The following is a 24529-nucleotide window of genomic DNA, read 5'->3' as shown; positions in this document are numbered from 1 at the left end:
GCACTCCAGTCTGGGCAACAGAGTGAGACTTTGTCTCAAAAAAAATAAAAAAAAGATAATTGCCTCTGGATATTGAATTTCCTGGCACCATTTATTGAAGAGACTATTCTTTCCCTATTTTGTCTTCTCTGTGACCTTGTGAAAAATTAGTTGGCAGCATATGTTTGGTATTATTTAGTACATCTGGACTGTCTATGTTTTCTACTGGTCTATGTGTCTGTTTTTATGCCAGTACCATAGTGTTTTGATTACTGTAGATTAGTAATATAATTTTAAATCAGGAAGTATGATGCTTCCAACTTTGTTTTCTTTCTCAGAATTGTTTTGACTATTTGGGGTCTTTTATGGTTCCATATGAATTTTAGTATTGTTTTTTCTATTTCTGTGAAGAATGACATTGGGATTTTGATAGAAATTGTATTGAATCTGTATATTGATTTGGGCAGTATGTACCTTTTAACAATATTAATTCTTCTGATCCATGAGCATAGGATATATTTTCTTTTATTTTGTCTTCAATTTCTTTAAGCAGTGTTTTATAATTTTCAGCGCAGAGTTCTTTCACTTCCTTGGTTAAATTTATTCCTAAGTATTTTGTTGTTTTTCCTGCTATTGTAAATGGTGTAAACTCTTTACAGGTCAGTTTGTATTTTATTGACATTATCAGCATTGGTTCTATTTAGATATTTTATTTTTATGCTGTCATAAATGGGATTTTAAAAAATTTCTTTTAAATTTGTTATTTGTGTATAAAATGCTTATAGTTTTTGTTTTTTGATTTTATATCCTGCAACTTTGCTGAATTTGTGTGTGTGTTCTAATAGTTTCTTTTAGCTGGAATCACTATTGTTCCCCATCTCCCCCCACATAGAATTATGTTATCTGCAGATAGATATATTTTTACTTTCTCCTTTCTGATGTGGATATCTTTTACTTATTTTTCTTGTCTGACTGTTTTTTCTAATAGTGTCAGTACTATGTTGAATAGAAGTGAAGAGATTGGGCATCCTTGCCTTGTTTTGGATCTTAGTGGAAAACATTCCATTTTTCCCAGTTGATTATAATTTGACCTATGGGTTTTTCATAAGTGAAGTGACTTTTATTATGTTGAGGAATTTCTTTTCTATAGATTTCCTCATTTTTGAAGGACATTTTTGCTGACATAGTATTTTTGGTTAGAATTTTTCTTTAATTACTTTCAATACATTATCCTATTTCCTTCTAGTCTGTGAGGTTCCTGCTGAACAAACCAACTGATAGTTTTATAGAGACTCTCTTGTACATAACAAGTCAATTTTATCTTGCTGCTTTCAAAATTCTCCTTTTGTCTTGGACTTTTGACAATTTGATTTCAGTGTATTCCAGCGTAGATTTCTTTGTGTTTATTTTTGTTCATGTATTTTGGGCTTCTTGAATCTGGATGTCTATTTCCTTCCCTGAATTTGGGAAACTTTTAGCCATTTTTTCTTTAAATAAGTAGTCTATCCCTTCTCTCTCTCTCTCCTTCTTTGTGAACATCTATGATGTGCATATGTGTTCACTTGATCCCTAGGCTTTCTTCCCTTTTTTCATTATTTTTTCTTTTTACTCCCTTGATGGAATCATTTCCAATGACCTATCTTTGAGTTTGCCGAATCTGTCTTATGCTTGATCAAGTCTGCTATTGAATGTCTGTATTGAATTTTCCATTTCAGGGATTGTTTTCTTCAGGTCCAAAATGTCTGGTTCTTCATTATGTGTTCTGTCTTATTGTGGAGCTTCTTACTTTGTTTATGTATCATTTTCTTGAGGCCGTTGAGTATCCTTATGATAATTATTTTGAATTATTTGTCAGGTAATTTGATATGCCTCTGCTTCTTTAGGTCAGTTTGTTAAAATTTATTCTGCTCCTTTGATTGGATCATGCTTTCCTATTGTTTTGTGTGTCGTATAACATCTTGTTGATATCCACATGTTTTAAAAAGTATGTGACATATAATTGATATTCACAAGAAGTAAGATGCCATTAGGAATGAGGTAGTTGCTTTTTCCATATCTCTATTTCTATTTTGTAATCTGATCTCAGTTTTAGTCTTTATTAGACTTTCTGCCTTGCTTAGTTAAGCCTAATATGGCCATCTCATCTCCACCTTCATGTTTCCTTTTGAATCTTCAAACTGATGCAGTTGATTTGTGCCAAGTAAACCTACTGGCCAGCATGGGAATGGTGCTTTCACTATTTTATTCAACCAGCAAAGAGGTTGCAAGGTGTTTGGGGTGGAATAAAAATTAAACATATCTAATGTAATTGGGATGAAGAATTATAGTATTTGGGGAGGCATGCAATAATAAATTATTTTCAGCACATTCTGCTATTGTGCTTAAAAATGTTTACGTATTTTCCACCTTTATTTATAGAACAGGAATCCCAGAGAAACTGAAATATAATAATTACTCACACAGATAAATTAACTGTAAAATAAAATAGAATTCCTTGGCTACACTTGACCATTTAGCTAATATAGGCTTGTTATAATAGGCTCGGGGTGGGCAAATACATACCACATATGTTATTATAAATGGTTTTAGAGATCTGGAAAGAATTATTGCTTTCTTCACCTTGTGACCTACTAGGATGACTTACTAATTTTTTTTTCATGTTGCTTTAGAGGAATGTTTCTATTTGCTCTGCTGCTAACTTACTTTGGAAAAGATAACTTCCTAGTTGGTCTAAATTTTGTTGCAAACCTTACATAACACTCTCATGACCTTAATCATGGTAGATGTGCCCATGTGAGTCCAATTCTTTTGAGTAACTTATGATTGAAAGATATGTACAGAATACTATTCAGATTGTATCTTGTTTTTTTCCTGTATTTCATAGACTTTAATGGTTGAGGTAAATTGTGAGACCTTAATCTTCTAGCAGTTTATCATGGTTCCCTCTGTTGAACAAGCCTGGTCCTACTTTTTTCTCTTCTTATAGTCACAGAGAATGGTCTAATGATTTTTTCATTGGAAGATTCAGGCTGAAATTTATGTCTAGATTCATGGAGACTTGAGAAGGAAGGACTTAAACCATGGTCACATCTGTGACCATTTTACCTTCTAATTATGAATTTCCCAAGGAGAGAATTAGTCATAAGTCTTTAAGTATTGTAGCTTGTAATATAGTTTTTTCTAACCATATAGTAGTAATTTATCCTTCTGATATCTATCTTAATCTCACATGTATGTTAGATGTCTTGAGTTAGGCTTCAAGGTCTCATCACCCAGTATGAGAAGTGAGTCCTATAAAGAACAGGTCCAGACCCTGAAATATGGCAATCTCATCAAGACCCTGCCAAGTCTTGTTGCCTGATACCTTTTCCATCAGTTTTTTTTCAGTTATAAATGTCTATACATTTCTCAGATAGGGCCTTCCCCTGTGCTTTAGTTGACTTTTTAACACTTGGTTACTCCATGAGAATTTCATTTGCTCCTGTGGGTCAGCAGGGCCTCCCATAAGAACTCATTCTCCGCTGAATGAGCCAAGTAGCCATTCACACCAAGCCCAAAGATATTTTGAGACTCTGTATATTTTAGATTCTAACCCTCTGTATAGGAATCGAAATTTAGATGGCAAATATATTTTATTTTCAGTGTATATCCCATTACTTAGTAGTAACTATGTGGAAAATGGACAAAGGCTGACCCTATATTATATGCTTCAAGGGCAACTTTTGGCCATGGTAAGAAGAATGAGAAGTACCTAATAAGAGAGACTGAGGTCTTTATTGTTCCCGTTATAGGATCCTAGTGGGAGTATATTCAGCATCCTACTTTAACTAATTTTCACCCTTAAACTTGGGTGATCATCTGTGAGGAAGGAAGTTTGTTTGGGGAATCTATTCTTAATGTGCTTGCCTTTTTTAGTTGGTCCTTATCTTTGATTCCCTGAAACTCTCCTCTAGCATAAGCTTCCAGTTTTGCCACCAAACTTTTGTATAATGTCTTGTATTCCCTGAATTGCCTAGGTTGCTGTGACACATTGACATTGATTTAAAAAATTAACTGGATTCCAATTTCCCAGATTCTGTCTTAGATGCTAGATGTAACTAGCATCTTGAACTAGAGTTTAAGTTGCTCTTATCTGATATTCAGCCACCTACCCTCCCCAGAGATCACTCTCCATGCTTCGTCTGCCTTTGTTCAATGGCTTGGGCTTCTGCTTTTGCCTATATTCTCTGAGTTTTTTAAATTAACTCTCTGATTCCTGTCCCTCCTCCCTTTGCCTTCTTATCACAATTCCTTATATGAGAATTTGGTGCTAAGTTTCTGAGTCTCATCCTCATAACTGGGATCCTGCAGCCTGTGACTATACATTTCTTGGGCCATTTACCTACTGTGAGTTTCAAGACTTTTTCTATCAAAAATTTTCACCTCCCACATGCCATACTTTATCTTGCTGACTGCTTTCTTTCTTTCTTTTTTCTTTTTTGAGATGGAGTCTTGCTCTGTTACCCAGGCTGGAGTTCAGTGGCATGATCTCAGCTGACTGCAACGTGTGCCTCTTGGGTTCAAGCAATTCTCCTGCCTCAGCCTCCCGAGTAGCTGGACTACAGGTGCACGCCACCATGCTCAGATAATTTATATATTTTTAGTAGAGATGGGGTTTCGTCATGTTGGCCAGGCTGGTCTCAGACTCCTGACCTTGGGTGATCCTCCCACCTCAGCCTCCCAAAGTGCTAGGATTACAGGTATGAGTCACCATGCCCAGCCATGACTGCTTTCTTGAACCACACTTGTTCAAATTTTCCATACTCTGGGATGAAACTCTGCTGTCACCTTGGCCTGTGCTCTAATGCCACTTTAGGTCTAGTGGGCAGGCCTAATTTCAGGGCCTCCTCCAATCTCTGTCTCACTATGTATGACCTGTGTTTTGTCATGGATAATCCTGGACATATGATGGGCATATATGCTTGGGAAACATTATTGGCAATACACTATGTAAGCCAATTTAGAATATTTTTATTGTAACTAAAGTTACTATTTTTTCTAGCTTGATTCTTTGCTTGTAGGTAGTGAAATATGGTGACAGCTTGACTAAAGCTCTGTTCTGTAAATGCCTTTAGTCTGAGGTAAATGTAGGCTTTGTCAGAAATGATATTTTCATATATGGTACATAGATGATACAGAACTGTGATTGTTGTAGCATGTTTGAGATACAACAAAGAGTACTTAAAAATATTTCGTATGCTCAAAGCATTTTTACCTTGGGGTATTCCTGAAAAATCAATATGGCCTCTTGTCTAGCATTTTTTTGCTTAGTTTCTATGAAGCAGTGGATGCTTTTGGTAGGCTATTCAAAATAATCTGGTCAGAATTCTTTATAATACAGTTAGTTCAGGTTTCTTAAAACCAGTTTTTGGCCCATATGCCTCAGGAAGAAAAACTCTATATGTCATTTTATATTGTGCTCAAGATACATGATAACTGCCTTCTTGAATAACAGCAGGCTTTCCTCGCAAAAAAAATTTTTATAAGAAAAATAATATCCATTGACAACATGCAAAGAATAGAAAATATGTGAGGTGGTTGCCCATTTCCCTCTTTGTCATTACCTCTACACCCAGTATCACAAATGGAGTAATTGAAAATCCTAGATATGTTTGATTGGAAGTAAAATTTAATTTATTTGGGGCACCTCAAAGATTTCTGTGAGCATTCCAACTTCCCATAATGGAATTAACAAATCCTAGCCTGGATCTGGTGTAGGAAAGCAGTAAATAATGTTGCTTTCAAGGCTACTCTAGAATACCTAATTCAAAGCAAGGGCTTATATTTAGCAATGCCTTCTCAACATGGTTTTTTCCATGTAAAAAATGGCCAAAGCCAAATTGGTAGGTGGAGTTGGAGACTCCAAGGCTCATCTACCATTTGTGGCATCGTTCCATCAATAGATGACACTGTTCTTGATTTGTAAGCAGTCTGTGCCTCATTGCCATCTGGCTCAGTGCAGTTCCAGCGCCATAAGGTGAACTGAACTGTCAGCAGTAGGAAATAGTGCTCTATGTTTGTCATGATGTACTAGCACAGAACCAGAAGTCAATAACTGCTTGGCATTCCAGAAAACATTCTCATGGCAGTGAGTTAAACTTCATGGAATGTCTTTTTCCAGTGGATGATGAAGTCATTTAGCAATGGTTACCTTTTGTGGAAGAAAATCTTGTTAAAAAGTAAGTAGCCCCAGGAAGGCTTGAAGTTTATGCTCTTGTTTTTAAGTAGACATACTACTAATTTTTTTGCATTTCATTTAGGCCTGGGAAAATACTAGATGCACTGATAAAGTTACTTAAGGAGATAACATGGGAACTTCCAGTTGTACATTTTTTTCTTTTACCACTTGATTATGTGACATATTGTGTTGACATGGGCTTCTGAAATCCTTATGTTTTCATCTTTAGTCAGCTTAATAATTAGTATGTCATCAAATGAGGCTAACATGCCTGGAGGCCCAGAAAGTAAAGTGTCTGGAAAGGAGTAGAAACTTCCAGGAGCAACAGTAATTCTCAATTGACCTTCTCAATTCCCTGCCTTCACATCTGCTCCATAGTCTGCACTTCTGTATCTTCTGTCTCAGGGGTGATCACATCTTCTGTGTGGAGCTGCTCTAAATAGAGAAACTAAACACGGAATCTTCATGCCCTTCTCCTTTTGTATCTCCCAGTTTGATAACGAAGTTCTTCAGTTTTGTTGTGTCATCAAATTCCTTGACTCATCATTATTTCCTCAGTCTCAACAAAGATCTCCCTATCCAGGAAAGGAGGTTTATTATGATGAGCATATGAAGAAAATGTGCATTTCTGTTTGGTCTCCCTATCAGTGAATCTTGTTGCCCCTGAATGTGCACATCTCCTAGTGAGAAGGATGTCTTTCTTCAGGAGTAATACAATCTGGTTTCCTGTGAGGCAAGGCTTGGTTTTGGCCTTGTCCTTTAAAAATTCTGACACTTGCCCTTGCTGCTGTCTCCTCACATCATTTTATGCAGAAGTAATCGTTTCTTTCCTCCTGAGGCTTGAATTTCTTACAGAAGACACATTCCAGTCCTGACTGTTTACAGCCCAATTTGCTGCCTATAGTTTGAGCTCTCCCTGTGATCAAAACTCTGCTAGTGGTGTGTGTGCATGACATGTTACCATTTGGTTTGCTTTCTTTTAGAGTGAGGCAACCAACAAAATGAGGAAAAGAGAAGGAGGAGTGATTTGCAGGGTCAATGAGGGCCTGGGAGTCAAGACCTAAGGGCTTAGAATTCACTGAGTCAGACCTAAGGGCTTAGACTTCACTGAGGAGTTCCTTTCTTGTGGGACCAAGTACAGTAGTAATTATATCATAATTATAATATCGTAATCAAACTCCACAGCTTCTGCACAGCAAAAGAAACAGTCATTAGAGTGAATTGGCAACCAACAGAAAGGGAAAAAATTTTTGCAGTTTACCCATCTGACAAAGGGCTGATATCCAGAATTTACAAAGAATTAAAATAGATTTACAAGAAAAAAACAAACAAGCCCATTCAAAAGTGGGCGAAGGATATGAACAGACACTTTACAAAAGAAGTACATGAGGCCAATAAACATATGAAAAAAATACTCATCATCACTGGTCATTAGAGAAATGCAGATAAAAACTACATTGAGATACCATCTCACGCCAGTTAGAATGGCGATCATTAAAAAATCTGGAGGCAACAGATGCTGGAGAGGATGTGGAGAAACAGGAACACTTGTACACTGTTGGTCAGAGCGTAAATTAGTCCAACCATTGTGGAAGACAGTGTGGCGATTCCTCAAGGACCTAGAAATAGAAATTCCATTTGACCCAGCAATCCCATTACTGGGTATATATCCAAAGGATTATAAATCGTTCTACTATAAGGACACATGCACATGAATGTTCATTGCAGTACAGTTTACAATAGCAAAGACCTGGAACCAGCCCAAATGCCCATCGATGATAGACTGGACAGGGAAAATGTGGCACATATACACCATGGAATATTATGCAGCCATCAAAAACAATGAGTTCGCGTCCTTTGTAGGGACATGGATGAACCTGGAAAACATCATTCTCAGCAAACTGACACAAGAACACAAAATCAAACACTGCATGTTCTCACTCATAGGCGGGTGTTGAACAATGAGAACACATGGACACAGGCAGGGGAGCACTACACACTGGGGTCTGTTGGGGGAAATGGGGGAGGGACAGCGTGGGGTGGTGAGTTGGGGAGAAATAGCATGGGGAGAAATGATATAGGTGAAGGGGAGTAAGGCAGCAAATCACACTGCCACATGTGTACCTATGCAACAATCTTGCATGTTCTTCACATGTACCCCAAAACCTAAAATGCAATTAACAAAATAATAATATAGTATTGTGTATATAAATATAATTATATATAGGGAGAGCTATATATAGGGAGAGTTATTTAGAGTCCTTTCTCTCTCTATATATAGCTGTATATATATATACATAGATAAACATGATCATTCAAGTCATTTCAGTGATTTTCCATTAATTTTATGATAAATAAAATATTTCGTATGGCTTCTGACTTCATCTGGCTCCCTGCCTACCTCCGCATCTTCAACCACGTTACTCTACCTCTTCTCTCTCTTGAGCTGTTGCTTCTTCCCACCATAAGTCCTTTGTGCAAATAGTTCTCCCTGCTGCCAGCAATGACCTCCTTCTCCTCTAGCTCTTTACCTAGTTAATAACTACGAATTCTCACATCCCAGCTCTGAGACCACTTTTCTAGTGATCTCAGAGCTGGGATGTGAGAATTCATAGGCTTCATAGCTCCCAACCAAGACAACATTAGGTCCACGTACCCCAAGATCTCATTGTTTGAGGGGCTGAGGTTGGAGGATTGCTGGAAACCAGGATTTTAAGACCAGCCTGTGCAACACAATGAGACTCCATCTGAGTAGTCCTAGCTACTCAGGTGGCTATGTGAGGAGTATCTTTTAAGCCCTGCAGTTTAAGGCAGGAGTGAGCTAGGATTATGCCAGTTTACTCCAGCCTGGGTGACAGAGAGAGACCCTGTCTCTTTAAAAAAAAAAAGTAAGATCTCATTCGGTTTTGTACTTTTCTTTTCCAGTGCCTGTCACTGTTTGTAATTATTTATGTGAATGTTTGATTAATGCCTGCTACTTTATTAGAATATATGTCTCATTTGTCTTGTCATTTTCTACCCATTGTACTTAGAGCCTAGCACATAGTAAGTTATGTCGACAAATATTTGCCAAATACATGAATCAGTGTACTTTATTAACTTAGTCAAAATAATTTTAAAGGTAAGTACTGATCGTTCCTATTTTAGAGATGTAAAAACTGTGGCTCTTAAATTATGTAAATTGTCTGATATCACAAAGTTAATTATTAATAAATGTCTTAGCTGGGATTCATTTTGCTATTTTATCCCCCAGGACTTACTGGGGCAAGGTTGGCTTTTTAAGGATCTTAGTTGGACCAGACATTTTCTTCAGAGTTTCAGTGTGAAATTCAATAATTTTTTATTTGTGATATTAACATATGAAATAGGGCTTGATTTGAACAGAAAACAAACCAAAAAAACCCCTCCAGTTTAAATGAACTTAGAATGTTGAAGCAAATTTTGAAAAAGGTATTTTGTGTCATTAAAAACGATGACATTTTAAAATGCTTGTGATATGATGTTAAATGAAAAAAATGCAGTCTAGAAATTCATGTACAATAAGATATTCATGTAATTGCCTGACTAGTTCTTCTTGCCTGCTGCAGAGATAAAAGCCAATTTTCTGAAACATCAGTGTTACAGTAGAGAAACAGTTTAATAATCACAGGGACAACAAAGTGGAAGTATGGGAGACATTCCTCAAGTCAGCCTCTCAAACAACTTGGAGTCTAGTGATTTAAATAGTAATTTGGCAGGCGGGGGAAGAGGGATTGGGTGCTACTGATTGGTTGAGGATGAAATCTTAGGAGCATCCAAATTATTATGTTAGTACTCTGAGTGAGTTTCTGGATGGGGGTCCCAGGACTTGTTGTATCACTTCCTTCCTATGACTCACTGGTCTGGGTAGAGTCAGGTCATTCACCAGAATGCCAAGTCTTGCCAAAGTCTGAAAAATATCTTAAAGACCTATCTTAGGAGGTTTTGACAACAGTGATGTTATCTGTAGGAGCAATTCAGAAGTTACACATCTTTGACTTCTGAAACAGTAAATCCTAATAGAAAGGTAAGCAAGAGAATAGTGCTGGTTATCATTTAACTATGCCATATCTTAGCAGAATTCAGGTCCCTGTCATATTTCTCTCAAAGGTAGTTTCCTTAATAATGTAAAAGTACATACAAATAAACGAGAAAGAAGAATGGCTACTTAATATTAGTAGTTGCTTCTTCTGGGTAATGATATCATGCAGTTTTTTTCTGTCTTGTACTTACCCAATTTTCTATAGTGATAAAGTATTATTTTTTAAAGTTCTTATTTAAAATATGTTTATTAAATAAATACTGTAGCAGTAACAGGGAACAAATAATTATTTAATAAAACTCATAGTCTTACCTGAATCTTTATAAAATCGATTTGATGATCTTTTAGTCTGATTATATTCTGGGGCTCAGCTGTGCCATGAGTTCTTCACTTTTCAATGATCATTGACTAGTTATCTTTGCTTAAAACTATTATGTTTTCTGGTTTATTATAAAGGATATTAACAAGGATACAGATGAAGAGATATGTCAGGCAAGGTATAGGAAGGGGTATGGAGCTTCCATTCCCTCCTGGGGCATGTCATCCTTCAGGAACCTTCACATGTTCAGCTATCTGAAAGTTTCTTAAAAATTTAAACTTTCACATTGATAAAAGATATATTTAAATATATGTTTGAGGCTGCAGGAGAAAATACACACTTCTTCACTTACTAAAAGGACACGAACACCCTACAAAATATAAACTTATTGAATATGTCTGATCCAAAATTTAGAAAACTTTTCTTCACATTATACATTCCAACACAGATTGTGACTTCACATTTACTTATTCACTTCCTACCTCATCATTCTCCACAAAAAAGCAAGCAGACAACCTGTGTAGCTTCACAGTTGTCAATAGTTCCTTGCAATACCTTGGCTCAAAATCCTTTGTACCTCACTCACAGCTTTGTTGCAGATTTTCTTTGTAGTTTGAGAAACACTAATGCATTGTTTTTGACACTAACTTTCCTTTTGCCCTCATGGACAAGGGACAATGTTTAAGGTTTATGTGATATCTCCTTAATAACATTCCTGACCAAATCAAGCAACAATATAAATAGAATAAAACCTTGTTATAATGTATTACTTGAGATCTATATTAGCTACCATTGTATTACCTGGAAGCAATCCTTTGGTTGATTCATTATCGTTTACCGACTATGTATTAATTGCCTAACATTCTTCAGATATCACTTTAGGTCTACTAGGATGATGAAGACTAAGATTAAGACATGACGAATACAATCTCCCAGTTCCACTCTACCAGCACTGTATAACAGAACTTTATGTGGTGATGGAAATATTCTCTGTCTGTGCTGGCTAATACAATAGCCACTAGCCACATGTGGCTATTGAATGCTTGACATTTAGCTAGTGTGACTATGGATCTGAATTGTTAATTTAATTGTTAATAACAGCTTTATTGGAATAGAATTCACCCATTTACAGTGCACAATTCAGTGATTTTTGGTGTATTCAGAGTTATACAACCATCAGTCAGTTTTAGAACATTTTCATTATCCTGACAAGAAGCCCAGTATTTATTAACAATCACTCCCCATCTTTCCTCAGCTTCCACTGCTTTATGCAGCCACTAGTGTTTTTTCCATTTTGATGGATTTACCTATTTTAGACATTTCATATAAATAGAATCACAATATTTGGCCTTTTGTGATTGGCTAATTTAATTTTAGTTTATTTAAATTTAATGATCACACGTGGCTAGTGGCTACTGTAAGAAGCAAGTGAAGTGAAAGACCAAAGACAGGTGCTTAAGGAATGCTGAAGACCCAGGAGAAGAACATTCTGCAGAAAGGGTATGTGCGAAACAGAGAGCTAGGAGATGAACCTGGACAGAGCCTCAAGATAAGAACAGGTTCATGAAGGAAGAAATGGTTTACAGTACCAAATAATAGAGGGGTCAAAAAGTATAGTTCAGTGTGATAATAAGCATCCTGATGACAGAGGGCACTAGAGTGTGGTCTTCGTGAGGAAGTGAGAGCAGGTGGCACTCCTATGTCATTACAGATGAAGGGGACAACAAATCAATTGATATTGAATTAATAACATCACTTTAGAATAAGCTTTCCATATAGATATTTTAGAAATTAAAGTCGACTTTTGTGGTCTTGTCAACATATAAATAATATTTACCTGTGTATTTATTTCTTTTAGGCTTTTAAAACCAAGGATGGCTATCTTGTAGTTGGAGCAGGAAGTAACCAGCAGTTTGCCACCATGTGCAAGGTAATCTGTAATTACTGGGTTTGGTTGATGATCTTGTACAAAGCCAGGGAAATTTCAGTTTTGCCCAGGTCATAACCAACTTAGGCCCCCTGTCTTGGCACCTAAAAGTATAGGATTTTCATGTTTGTGAAAGACAAGGCAGAGTCCAAATTAACAGTCAATATTTTTTTTGTGGTATCTATCTGTATTCTAAGATGAAGAATCATAGTAGCTTAAATTGTCCTAAAATTTGACCTGCCTACCAGTCCAACCAAAATGGAAAAGAAAACAAATCATTTTTAAAGGGACTTTTAACACTGGAATTTTTTTCTTTTTTTCCCCTTCCTCCTTCCCTTCCTGCCTTCGTTTCTTCCTTTTGTTCTCTCCCTCCTTCTCTTTCTCTTTTACTATATCAGGTTAATTGGACCCATCTATAGCTAAGTCACTCCCATATTTAATTTGCTACTGGAAATTTTAAAACTATTTTTCAATTTAACCTTTATTTAATGAGTACCTTTCTGAAGAATTTATGTTTTAAGGTTTTAGGAATTAAGATTATATTAAAATCGTTCCTTCTCAACAAAGCCTTCAAATAAAGGCCTTGGAATCATTTAAAATAATTTATTCTTAGGGATATTCCAAACTTGTAGCATTTACTAGACTTCACAATCTCGAATCACTGCAACCTCTGCCTCCTGACTTCAAGTGATTCTCTTGCCTCAGCCTCCTGAATAGCTGGGATTACAGGTGTGTACCACCACACCCTGCTGTTTTTGTATTTTTAGTAGAGACAAGGTTTCACCATGTTGGCCAGGCTGGTCTGAACTCCTGACCTCAAGTGATCTGCCCATCTCTGCCTCCAAAGTTCTAGGATTACAGATGTGAACCACTGCACCTGGCCTACTAGGCTTTTTCCTTTTTTAAAAAAATTTGATGTTTATATTATTTATCAAGACTTTGGTGTTTTGTTTAGGCCTTTGGTATCTGTTCACTTCTTCTAGTTTCAATCCAAGGAATAGAATCTCATTTTTATTTTTCTTAAATATATACAAAGGCCTTACCTGTTGAGAATTTTTTTTTTTGAGAGACAATCAGTTTTTGTACTAAATTTTACCATGAGCTTTCTGTGTAATCAAAGATGCCTATAAAATTCTGAATCTCATTTGTTGTAGTTAACTTATTATATACAAAAATTATTTATTACTGTGCCTCTTATGAGAAGTTAGGGAGCAGAGCTAAAAACCACAGCAAAGGAGTGGGAAGGACCATGGAGAAGGTGACAAGTGGAGATAGTTCTGATTGCAGGAAGGGCAGAAACATCTGAGTTGGGAAAGAAGGGAGCCTTTTAAATGGTGACTCTGAGTAAGTGTAGGGAAAATCGATTCAAACATTTGATCTGGGATCAAAGAATCTTTATTATGAACGGTCAATGTTAAAAATATGAAACATACGGAAGCTGTTGCCTGTGAAGTAATTTGCGTACTCTAACTGCAGAGATGTAAAAGCCAGTTCATTGCTATAAACGAGTACAGATTTTCTTCCTGGGCCATATGTTTTGGAGTTTTCTTTCTCCAGAAAGTGGTGGGGTTGGGGGTGGGAGGGCCAGGCAGCAAACATTACTGGTTGACATACTCTTTACTTTTGAAAATAACTGTACTGAGTTCTTTTTAGTTTTGATTCATTACTGCGGATCAAGTTAGCACTTTTGAATTTCCTCATAAATATCCATAAGAACAGTTTTCGACAAAGGTTCTTATTTCAAAGCAGAATATTTGCCAGAAGTTTTAGTACTGAAATATGACTTATTGTTATGGTGTGTTATAACACATTTTTTATAAAGTAGACTATCAGAGGGCCTTAAGAACGGCACACTTGACCTTGCTTTTCCCATATGTGAGTTAGGAATGATAATCCCTGTTATGAGCCATTAAGCCAATGTCTATAAAACTCTTTGAGATTCTCAGAAGATTTATGTGTACAGGATTCTTGAGTTATTTACATTATTAACTAGGCATCCTTTGTGAATGTTGCAATCTGATTGACTTTTTCAATCTTTATAATTATATCCTTACATGTAAACTTGTCCTAAAAACCTTCTTACCTAAGAAAAATCTTCTATTCTTCCATTCTGAAGCAAGGTTTTCCTCCCTTCCCAGTCATGTGTAGTGTGTGGATTTCTTCTAAGCAATTTTTTTCAATCAGATTTATTTATTACCTAGAGCCTTGTTATTCAAACTGGGCTTATAGAGGATGAGGTTCCCAGTTCTTCATAGTAAGCCCCTCAAAACCATTCTTTTGTTAAGAATGCTCCATCAGAAAAGATGGGGCAGCTTTACTTCCTGGGGAGAAATGTGGCAGCACTGCCTGTGACAAATGAGTGGAATTGACTTATGCCTGGTCTCTTTCCAAAATAGAATTGATATAGTGATTGACTGATACTTCTTGGAGAGGAGGTGTATTAGTGAGCTTTCATTATAAAGGGTTGGAGTGGGAGCAAGAATGTTGGGTTCAAGTCTGAGGGTCCAGATAATCTTCTTGTGAATAAAATGAACTTTGTTCATGACGAGTCCTACTTAATGTTCCTTACCGTGATACAGCAAAGTAGGAAAGTGAACATATGTAAGCTATTTTAAGCTGATGGATGCCACCCCTAATGGTTATTCCTATATGAAGTATTGAATATTGACATCCTTTCGAAAGTAATGTAGATTGAAGACTTCTTTCATTGGAGAGAATATACATTGATTCTCAATGTAGTATGCATAGGAATGTCCTTTAGCCCAATTCCCAAAGATTTTGCTTTAGTATGTCTGGGGTGAGATAGAGGAAACTTCAATTTTAAGAAGCATTGTAGGTAATTTTGGAGCAGGTTTTTAGACTACCTGCTCCAAAATATAATATATCCAAGGTATAGTGTTTAAAGCCTACTATAAGTCTTGTCATTAGGCAGGTGAACTCTGTCAAGGTCCTTAATCTTTTCTAAGCATCTGTTTTCCTATATATAAAATGAAGATTATAATACATAATTATACCTATATAGAACTTGGGGGTTTGTTAAGTGTTAGAGAAGTAAAGCACTTAGAATAGGCCTTGCTCATATGCACTTAATAAACGGCATCTATGAAAATTAGATGTGATGATTCTGGTTCTGGGGAGGATAGAGTAAACATACCTTTCCCTATCTCTTACCCCAAGCATGGTGATCATACCTGGATAGAATTCAAAATCTTTTAATACGTGCTCCATGGATTCATTTAAAAGACTTTGAAAAGTAAATAGTAAGAGATTTGGGGGAGAACACCCGAATTTGAAGTACCTCTAACTGGCAGTCAACTTACCAGCTTTTTCCTCTAGTTATTCCTTCACTTGAGTATAGTTGAACCTGAAACCTGGAAGTGAGCACTAGGCAATGCAGCAGATATCCAGGAAACACTCTTTATTCCTGGTGCAAAGAACATGAACAAGTAAGCTGTAATGTCAGAGGGAGTGTGGAAATAGTTTATTTCCCCCTTCTTTCCATTTTCTTATGCCCCAGACTCCAAGTAATCCTGTATTGGAAACAGCAGATGAGCAGGAGCCAACTCTGAGAAAGAAGAACTTTCTTCATTGCTGAGCTGTGATCCCAAAGAAAGGATTGAATCCCTCTTGCTTTTTTCCCCTCCGTCCTCTTATTGCATGGCCTGTGCCCTGAAACTACGCTGGGGAATGAGATAACTAAAGCAGGAGCCCCAGGGAACTGGAAAATGCTATAGAGATTGCAGAGAGAAGATCTTGACGTAGCAATCCTTGACATTATTTATGAACTCCTGGGATCATCCCTTACTTGCATATGCACTAATTTGATCCTAATCAGCATACCAAAGATGATAGGAACTGAATTAATAAGTAGACAACTTCCCAGGTTGTCACATGACCATTAGGTTTGGCACATACTAGTCAGACTCAAATAACACTGCAAAGGCTTTGAAAACTTAGTCAACATGAGAATCAAAGCACATTGAAGGTGGGTTAGAACTTGCAGCCTGGATGTAACCAGGTCTATTGTCTGCTAAAACAGCAAGAGTAACAATTCTCCTTAGAATTTAAACGAGGCCCAGTGGTTCATAATATAGTTATGTTATAGTTCAAAATATTCAGAATACAGTCCAAAATTACTCAGCATATGAAGAACCAGAACTTGTGTGAGAAAAGGCAATCAATAAATGCCAATGCGAAGATGACGCAGATGTTGGAAGTAACTCAGAAAGATGTTTATATAGCTATTATAACAATGCTCTAAGAAGCATCACAAACACTGTTTAAATAAATGGGATATAGAAATATTCAGCAAAGAAATACAAGGTATGAAGAAGAACCAAAGGGAAAATTTAAAATTTAAAATTATAATAACCAAGAAAAAAAATTTCACCTCACTAGTTGAGCTCAATAGTGCAATGAAGATAACAAGGAACTTGAAGATAGATCAATAGAAATTATTCAATCTGAACAATAGAAAGAAAAAAAGATAGCTCCTTCTTACTCAAAATAGGAAAGAACAGATCTTCAGAAACATGTATGACAATAACAGAGTCCAATATTTATGTCATTGGAGTCCCAGAATGAGGGGAGAACATGTACATGCTGAAAAAATATTTGAAGAAATAACAATTGTATATACCAAATTTGGTAAAAGTTAAATGCTCATGGATTTAATAATTTTAGTAAACCATAAATGTGATAAACTGAAAAAAATCTATATGTGAACATATAATGTGTCCCTTAACAACAGGTATATATCCTGAGAAATGTGTCAGTTGGTGGTGGTATGTGAATATCATAGAGTGTACTTACACAAACCTAGATGGTATAACCTACTACACACCTAGGCTATATGGGATAGCCTATTCCTCCTAGGCTATAAACCTGTACATCATGGTACATGTTACTGCACTCAATACTATAGACAATTGTAACACAATGGTTACACAAAAATCATCTAGAAAGATACCCAGAGGAAAAAACAATGTATGATCTATGGGGGAACAGTGACTCAATTAACTGCATATTTTTTTTGTCAGAAATCAATGCTCCCAGGAAGAAGTGGCACAACATGTTTAAAAGGCTGAATGGACAGAAATGCCAACCTAGATTTCAATATCCAGTAGCAATATCCTTAAGGAATGAAGGTTAAATAAAGTCATTCTGCATAAAGGAAAACTAAGGGATTTGTAGCCAGTTGACTTGCTCTAAAATAATTTTACAAGGAAGTTTTTCATTTACAGAAGGTAAATCTTTTCAGAAGGAAACTGGAAGCATCAGAAATGAAGGAAAGGCAACATAAATAGTAAATATCTGGGTGAATATAATGGTCTATTCTTTTCCTAGTGAATTCTTTGAAATATTTAATGGATGAAAGCAAACATTAAGACATTGCCTGATGGGATTTTCAGTGCACATAGATTCAACATACAGATATATGCAACATAAAATGGGGAGAGTAAAGGGACCTATATTGTAGTGAGTTTGCTATATTCCACTTGAAGTGGTAAAATTTTGATTATAACTACAATGTTAAAAGTATATGCATTATGATCCCTTAAGCAGTCATTAAACATCTACGCAAAAATAGAGCCAAAATCAAAATAGGTAAATGTAATAGTAACAACTCTAAAGAAGACCAGAAAGGAAAACAGAGGAATAAACAGAAAAAAAAGAATAAACTGATAGATCTAAGTCATTCAAAAATATCAATAACATTAAATGTGAATAGTCTAAACACAAGAATTAAAAGACAAAAGTTGTCAGGAAAAAAAATGACCCAACTTTTTGCTGGCCAATTCATATTTGAAATTCACTTCAAATATAATGATACTGTTAAACTAAGATGATGGAAAAATATACAAACACAAACAAAAGAGGCAAACACTAATGAAAAGAAAACTGGAGTGGGGCTATATTAACTATGGATCAGTTTTTGTCATCTCAGAAAACTTGTTTGCAACAAATTATTGTGCAAGTACTTATTTAACATTTGTACTGGCAGAGGGAATATCAGATGATCTGAATTTGTAGAGAAATTGTGAAACCTCACATTTCACAAGAGATGTTGCCTTTTCCTTTATTTAAAAACTAGATTCCAGTAGTTCTTATACTACAAGTGATTCTGTTTCTGCATCTTCCTGCATATGAAAAGACCTTTTATTTCAGTACTGAGTTATCAAATTTTCTGTTATACTGGCTGCCATTTTAAATTGCAATTGAACTTAACATGTGTTGTATCAATAATGCACATAAAGCGATGGCAGTGTGTATGAACATTATGACTTACAGGCAATGACAACTTTTCCTAATTTCCTCCTGACAAACAGCTCTTTCAAAAGGCCATATCACTTTTAAGAAGCAACTACATTTATTTTTATTTATTTATTTATTTATTTTTGAGAGGGAGTCTCACTCTGTTGCTCAGGTGGGAGTGCAGTGGCATGATTTCGGCTTGCTGCAACCTCTGACTCCTGGGTTCAAGTGATTCTTGTGTCTCAGCCTCCTTTGTATCTGGGATTATAGGTGCCCACCATCATGCTGGCTAATTTTTGTATTTTTAGTAGAGATGGGTTTCACCATGTTGGCCACATTGATCTCGAACTCTTGACCTGAGGTGATCCACCTGCCTTGGCCTCCCAAAGTGCTGGGATTATAGGTGTGAGCCACCATGCCTGGCTGCAACTAAAAAGTGATTTTAGACATAATGGAATAAGGCATAGGCATAGAATAATGTCTGAAATATCATATACCTCAAAGTTTTCACATTGTTTATCTATGAGCTTGTCAGTTGAAGAATATGTTATCAGCATTTGGGCTATACCAGTGAACAAAACATTCAAAATACTTTGACCTTGTGAAGCTTACATTCTAGCAGGGCAGGCAGATAAGAAGTAATAAACATAATAAGTATGTTAGGTGATAAATATTATGGGAAAACTGGGCAAGGGAAGAGGGAATCAGGGGAGTCAGTGTTGTGTGGGGTGGGGTGGCTTGTGATGGGGATAGGGTAATCAGGGTAGTTGCATTAAGAAGTTCAATTTTAGATATTTCCTTGCTTCTCCTGTGGGCATTTATTGCTCTGTATTTTCCTTTAGACACTGCTTTAAATGTGTCCCAGAGATTCTGGTATGTTGTGTCTTCATTCTCATTGGTTTCAAAGAACATCTTTATTTCTGCCTTCATTTCATTGTTTATCCAGTCAACCTCTTCAAGGAGAACTACAAACCACTGCTCAACAAAATAAGAGAGGACACAAACAGTTGGAGAAACATTCCATGCTCATGGTTAGGAAGAATCAATATCGTGAAAATGGACATACTGCCCAAAGTAATTTATACATTCAACGCTATCCCTATCAAGCTACCAATGACCTTCTTCACAGAACTGGAAAAAACCACCTTAAACTTCATATGGAACCAAAAGAGAGCCCATAGAGCCAAGTCAATTCTAAGTAAAAAGAACAAAGCTGGAGGCATCATACTACCTGACTTCAAACTATACTACAAGGCTACAGTAATCAAAACAGCATAGTACTGGTACCAAAACAGAGATAGAGACCAATGGAACAGAACAGAGGCGTCGGAGGCACCACCACACATCTACAACTGTCTGATCTTTGACAAACCTCACAAAAACAAGCAATGGGGAAATGATTCCTTGTTTAATAAATGGTGTTGGGAAAACTGGCTAGCCATGTGCAGAAAGCAGAAACTGGACCCCTTCCAACACTTTACACTAAAATTAACTCCAGACGGATTAAAGACTTAAACATAAGACCTAACACGATAAAAACCCTAGAAGAAAACCTAGGCAAAACCATTCAGGACATAGGCATAGGCAAGGACTTCATGACTAAAACACCAAAAGCATTGGCAACAAAAGCCCAAGAGTGGGACCTAATTAAACTCCAGAGCTTCTGCACAGCAAAAGAAACAATCATTAGAGTGAATCAGCTACCAATAGAATAGGAAAAATTCTTTTCAATCCACCCATCTGACAAAGGGCTAATATCCAGAATCTACAAAGAACTAAAACAGATTTACAAGAAAAAACAAACAAGCCCATTCAAAAGTGGGCGAAGGATATGAACAGACACTTTACAAAAGAAGACATATATGAGGCCAACAAACATATGAAAAAATGCTCATCATCACTAGGCATTAGAGAAACGCAAATCAAAACCACATTGAGATACCATCTCACACCAGTTAGAATGGCGATCATTAAAAAATCTGGAGACGACAGATGCTGGAGAGGATGTGGAGAAATAGGAACACTTTTACACTGTTGGTGGGAGTGTAAATTAGTTCAACCATTGTGGAAGACAGTGTGGCAATTCCTCAAGGACCTAGAAATAGAAATTCCATTTGACCCAGCAATCCCATTACTGGGTATATATCCAAAGGATTATAAATCGTTCTCTTATAAAGACACATGCACACAAATGTTCACTGCAGTACTGTTTACAATAGCAAAGATTTGGAACCAACCCAAATGCCCATCAATGATAGACTGGACAGGGAAAATGTGGCACATATACACCAAAGAATACTATGCAGCCATAAAAAACGATGAATTCGTGTCCTTTGTAGGGACATGGATGAACCTGGAAACCATCACTCAGCAAACTGACACAAGAACAGAAAACCAAACACTGCATGTTCTCACTCACAGGTGGATGTTGAACAATGAGAACACATGGACACAGGGAGGGGAGCATCACACACTGGGGTCTGTTGGGGGGAACTAGGGGAGGGACAGTGAGGGGTGGGGAGTTGGGGAGGGATAACATGGGGAGAAATGTCAGATATAGGTGATGGGGAGGAAGACAGCAAACCACATTGCCATGTATATACCTATGCAACAATCTTGTATGTTCACATGTTCCTCACAACCTAAAATGCAATAATATATATATATATATAAAAGAAGTTGAATTTGAGCAGACTCAATGGAAGGAAAGAAGGAGCTAGCTAACTAGATGTCTGGTGGAAGATGTTCCAAGCAGAAGAATAGCTATTTTTAAACTCCTGAGGCTGAAGTGAAATAGACATGTTCCTGATCCAGCAAGAAGATGAAATGGCTGCAGCAAAGAGCAAGGGAGGAGAGCATGGTAAGAGGTGATGTTAGCGAGGTAATAGTGCCATATCGTGTAGAACCTTTCAGGCTATCTTAAGGATTTTGTTTTTTGCTGTAAGGGGAACATTAGATGACAGGCGTGTTAAAACACTGACAGTTTTTATTATCATGGATCTTCATTTTTTTTTTTCTCTTTTCCTCTTTTTAGAAAATGTGTGCCACTCCATTAAATGGCATTTTTTTATTTTCTTTTTTTTTCATTTTTGCCAATGTCTCTTTATTTTTTTTTTTGCAGAGCCCTCCCTCCTTTCTTTTTTGAACCAATATATGCTTTTAAAAACTTTCTGGCCAGGCTCAGTGGCTCATGCCTGTAATCCTGGCACTTTGGGAGGCTGAGGTGGGTGGATCATTTGAGGTCAGGAGTTCGAGACTAGCCTGACCAACACGGTGAAACCCCGCCTCTACTAAAAATACAAAAAAATTAGCCAGATGCGGTGGTGCACGCATGCCTGTAGTCCCAGCTACTCAGGAGGTTGAAGCAGGTGAATCGATTGAACCCAGGAGGCGGAAGTTGCAGTCAGCCGAGATCATGCCACTGCATTCCAGCCTGGGTAACAGAGTGAGACTCCATCTCAAAAAGCAAACCAAACCAAAACAAAACATTTCTTTTGGGGGAAACAGTACCTAGTTGGAATACTTCACAATTATTTAGTGTTTAATATGTCAAGCACTTTCATCTACATTGTTTTGTTTTATCCCAGGCAGCACTCTTTTTTAGGCTCCAAAGTAATAGTTACGATCACAGTCCTTGAAGCTGTCTCTCTAGAAACATTTTGAATGTTAGCTGCCATAGCTGAAGATGGAAGGATAATTACTTTGGCCAACAATTTCACACCATCTTTGAAACAGAAAAGAGGTCCAATAAGTCAAATACAGAGGACACACAGGCATTTCAGTTACCCTTGAATGTGGTCACTGTGTAATCTTTTGTTGCTGATGGTGCTTTTTAGGTGAGGCCAAGTTTATAAATTTAACCTGTGACTTATTGATGACATTTGTTTTTTCCTTGAAATGACTTATTCACTCCTAGGGAAAGAGGGTGTCTAAATGCTGGATAGGGCATGAGGCCAATTCTTGGATCAGGTGTCATGAGAGGGAGGTTTCTAGACAGGGTGCTGTAAGTGGTGTTGCTTTTTAAAATCTGGGAGAATAATGCTGTCTTTATTATTCCTAAAGGAAATGAATAAGTGGAACATGTGAAAGAGAAATTACATCACTGAGATGGTCTCTTTACTCTGGGGAATCTTCTTCACTTCTCTGTCCTTTGTAAGATGATTAATAGATTGATTTTGTTTAGACTGTGGGAAATAAATGAAATCATTAGATATTTATATTGAAAGCAAATACATTAATAAAGGCAATGAAGCTTGCTGTAGGCTGCATGGCCTGCCCCCAGGCTGTAAATGCTCCTTCTGACTTTCCAACGCAACTGCCAAGCACTGCCTCTACAGTCTTTTACAACTTTTCCATTCTAAATCCACTTGGTACTTTCATTATGGTCTTGTTAATGTTGAACGTTGTCCAAAGGGACTTGCAAGATAGATTTTCCCTTTTATTGAGGAGGAGCAAAAGAGGAAGTCTATAAAAACATTTCTAGTTGGTATTGCCTCAGGTAGATACATTAATAAAAAATAGTCATGCTTCTATAGGAAGAAAATCTTTTAATTTGCTATTGTTTAAATGATGAGAATTTGGGCAAATGTATTTGCTTTTACTTTATTTTAGCACCTTTTAGAACATTCTGCATAGGACAACCTGGAAGATCACAGTATTTTATTTATATGTGGAGTAAGTAAGTGAATATATCTACAAGGTGCACGTTGACCGTGTATAAGATGCGGGCAGACATGCACTTAAGATATTGGTTTTTAGAATTTGGTCCATTTTACCCAAGTTAGCATCTCTCTCCCTGTGTCCTCCAAGCAAAACTTTTTCTGTGGGGATCAGATAACATGTTTCCTATGTTCTCATATTTAGCATAAGACTTATGGGGGTCTTTTGCTGCTCTCCTGTGTGTAAGAATATTTGCTTAAATGTAGTAAAAGCCTCTTAGAATGACAAACCCTTTCAGCAGCATGATCTATCCTAATTGTGTGTTTGTTTCCTCTACATGTCCTTGTTGAGAAGCATAAAGACCAGCAAAGAATGTTCTTGAGAAGGGAGAGATAGGACCTGAAAACTAGCACCTACAGGCAGGTACAAGAATAACTTATGTCTTATACTTGAAAATTGTGTTTCTCTTTTAGATCTTGGATTTGCCTGAGCTGATTGATGACTCCAAGTATAAAACTAACCACCTTCGGGTACAGAATAGAAAAGAGCTTATTAAAATATTATCTGAAAGGTAAGTTTGGATCTTGTATTCATCCATTTAAGAATTAGTATGTGATAAGCATTTATCTGGTGTTTTGTTAGATTTATTCTTGGCTTATTTGAGATCAATTTGTAATTCTCTTCCATTTTACAAAACTGGCTAGTGGAGAGATTTTAAAGCTGTGGGTATTTTGTTTGTTTGTTTAGAAGCACTTGAACACATTTTATATGATTTGTTACATACTGAGTAATAACAATGATATAAATAAGAAAGTCACCATGTCTCGAATTAGGTTGTTTCTCTGTGTCCTGTAGCTGTTTGGGTTTAGTATATCATAAATACAACACCACCACCAATAACAGTAATAATTTAACATTATTTCATACTTTCACTGGGTTAAATGCTTTAGATACGTTATCTAATTTAATCCTCATACTCATCCTGTGAAGTAAGTTCTGTTATTTCCATTTTACGTGTAAGGAAAACAAGGCAAAGAGAGGTGAAATCAAGAGTTGGTTTGCATTTCTGAGCCATTCCTGTGAATCATGATGTTATTTCTGGATCATTGCAAA

The 24529-nt window shown here is 36.7% G+C and overlaps 1 protein-coding gene across 4 annotated transcripts in view; it reads left to right on the top strand.

The window, feature by feature from the left end:
* SUGCT (succinyl-CoA:glutarate-CoA transferase) overlaps window positions 1–24529 on the top strand; it is a 691493-nt gene that overhangs the window by 262132 nt on the left and 404832 nt on the right. For all 4 annotated transcript variants that reach the window (XM_012473534.3, XM_064366749.1, XM_064366747.1 and 1 more), the window contains 2 exons: window positions 12434–12505; window positions 23890–23987. In XM_012473534.3, the coding sequence (XP_012328957.2) occupies window positions 12434–12505; window positions 23890–23987 (170 nt within the window). The remainder of the gene's footprint in view (window positions 1–12433; window positions 12506–23889; window positions 23988–24529) is intronic.

The sequence above is a fragment of the Aotus nancymaae genome, unplaced genomic scaffold (assembly GCF_030222135.1).
Source record: "Aotus nancymaae isolate 86718 unplaced genomic scaffold, 86718_ANA_hifiasm-v0.15.2.pri h1tg000065l, whole genome shotgun sequence".
NCBI lineage: Eukaryota > Metazoa > Chordata > Mammalia > Primates > Aotidae > Aotus > Aotus nancymaae.
This window is presented reverse-complemented; position numbering and strand designations above follow the sequence as displayed.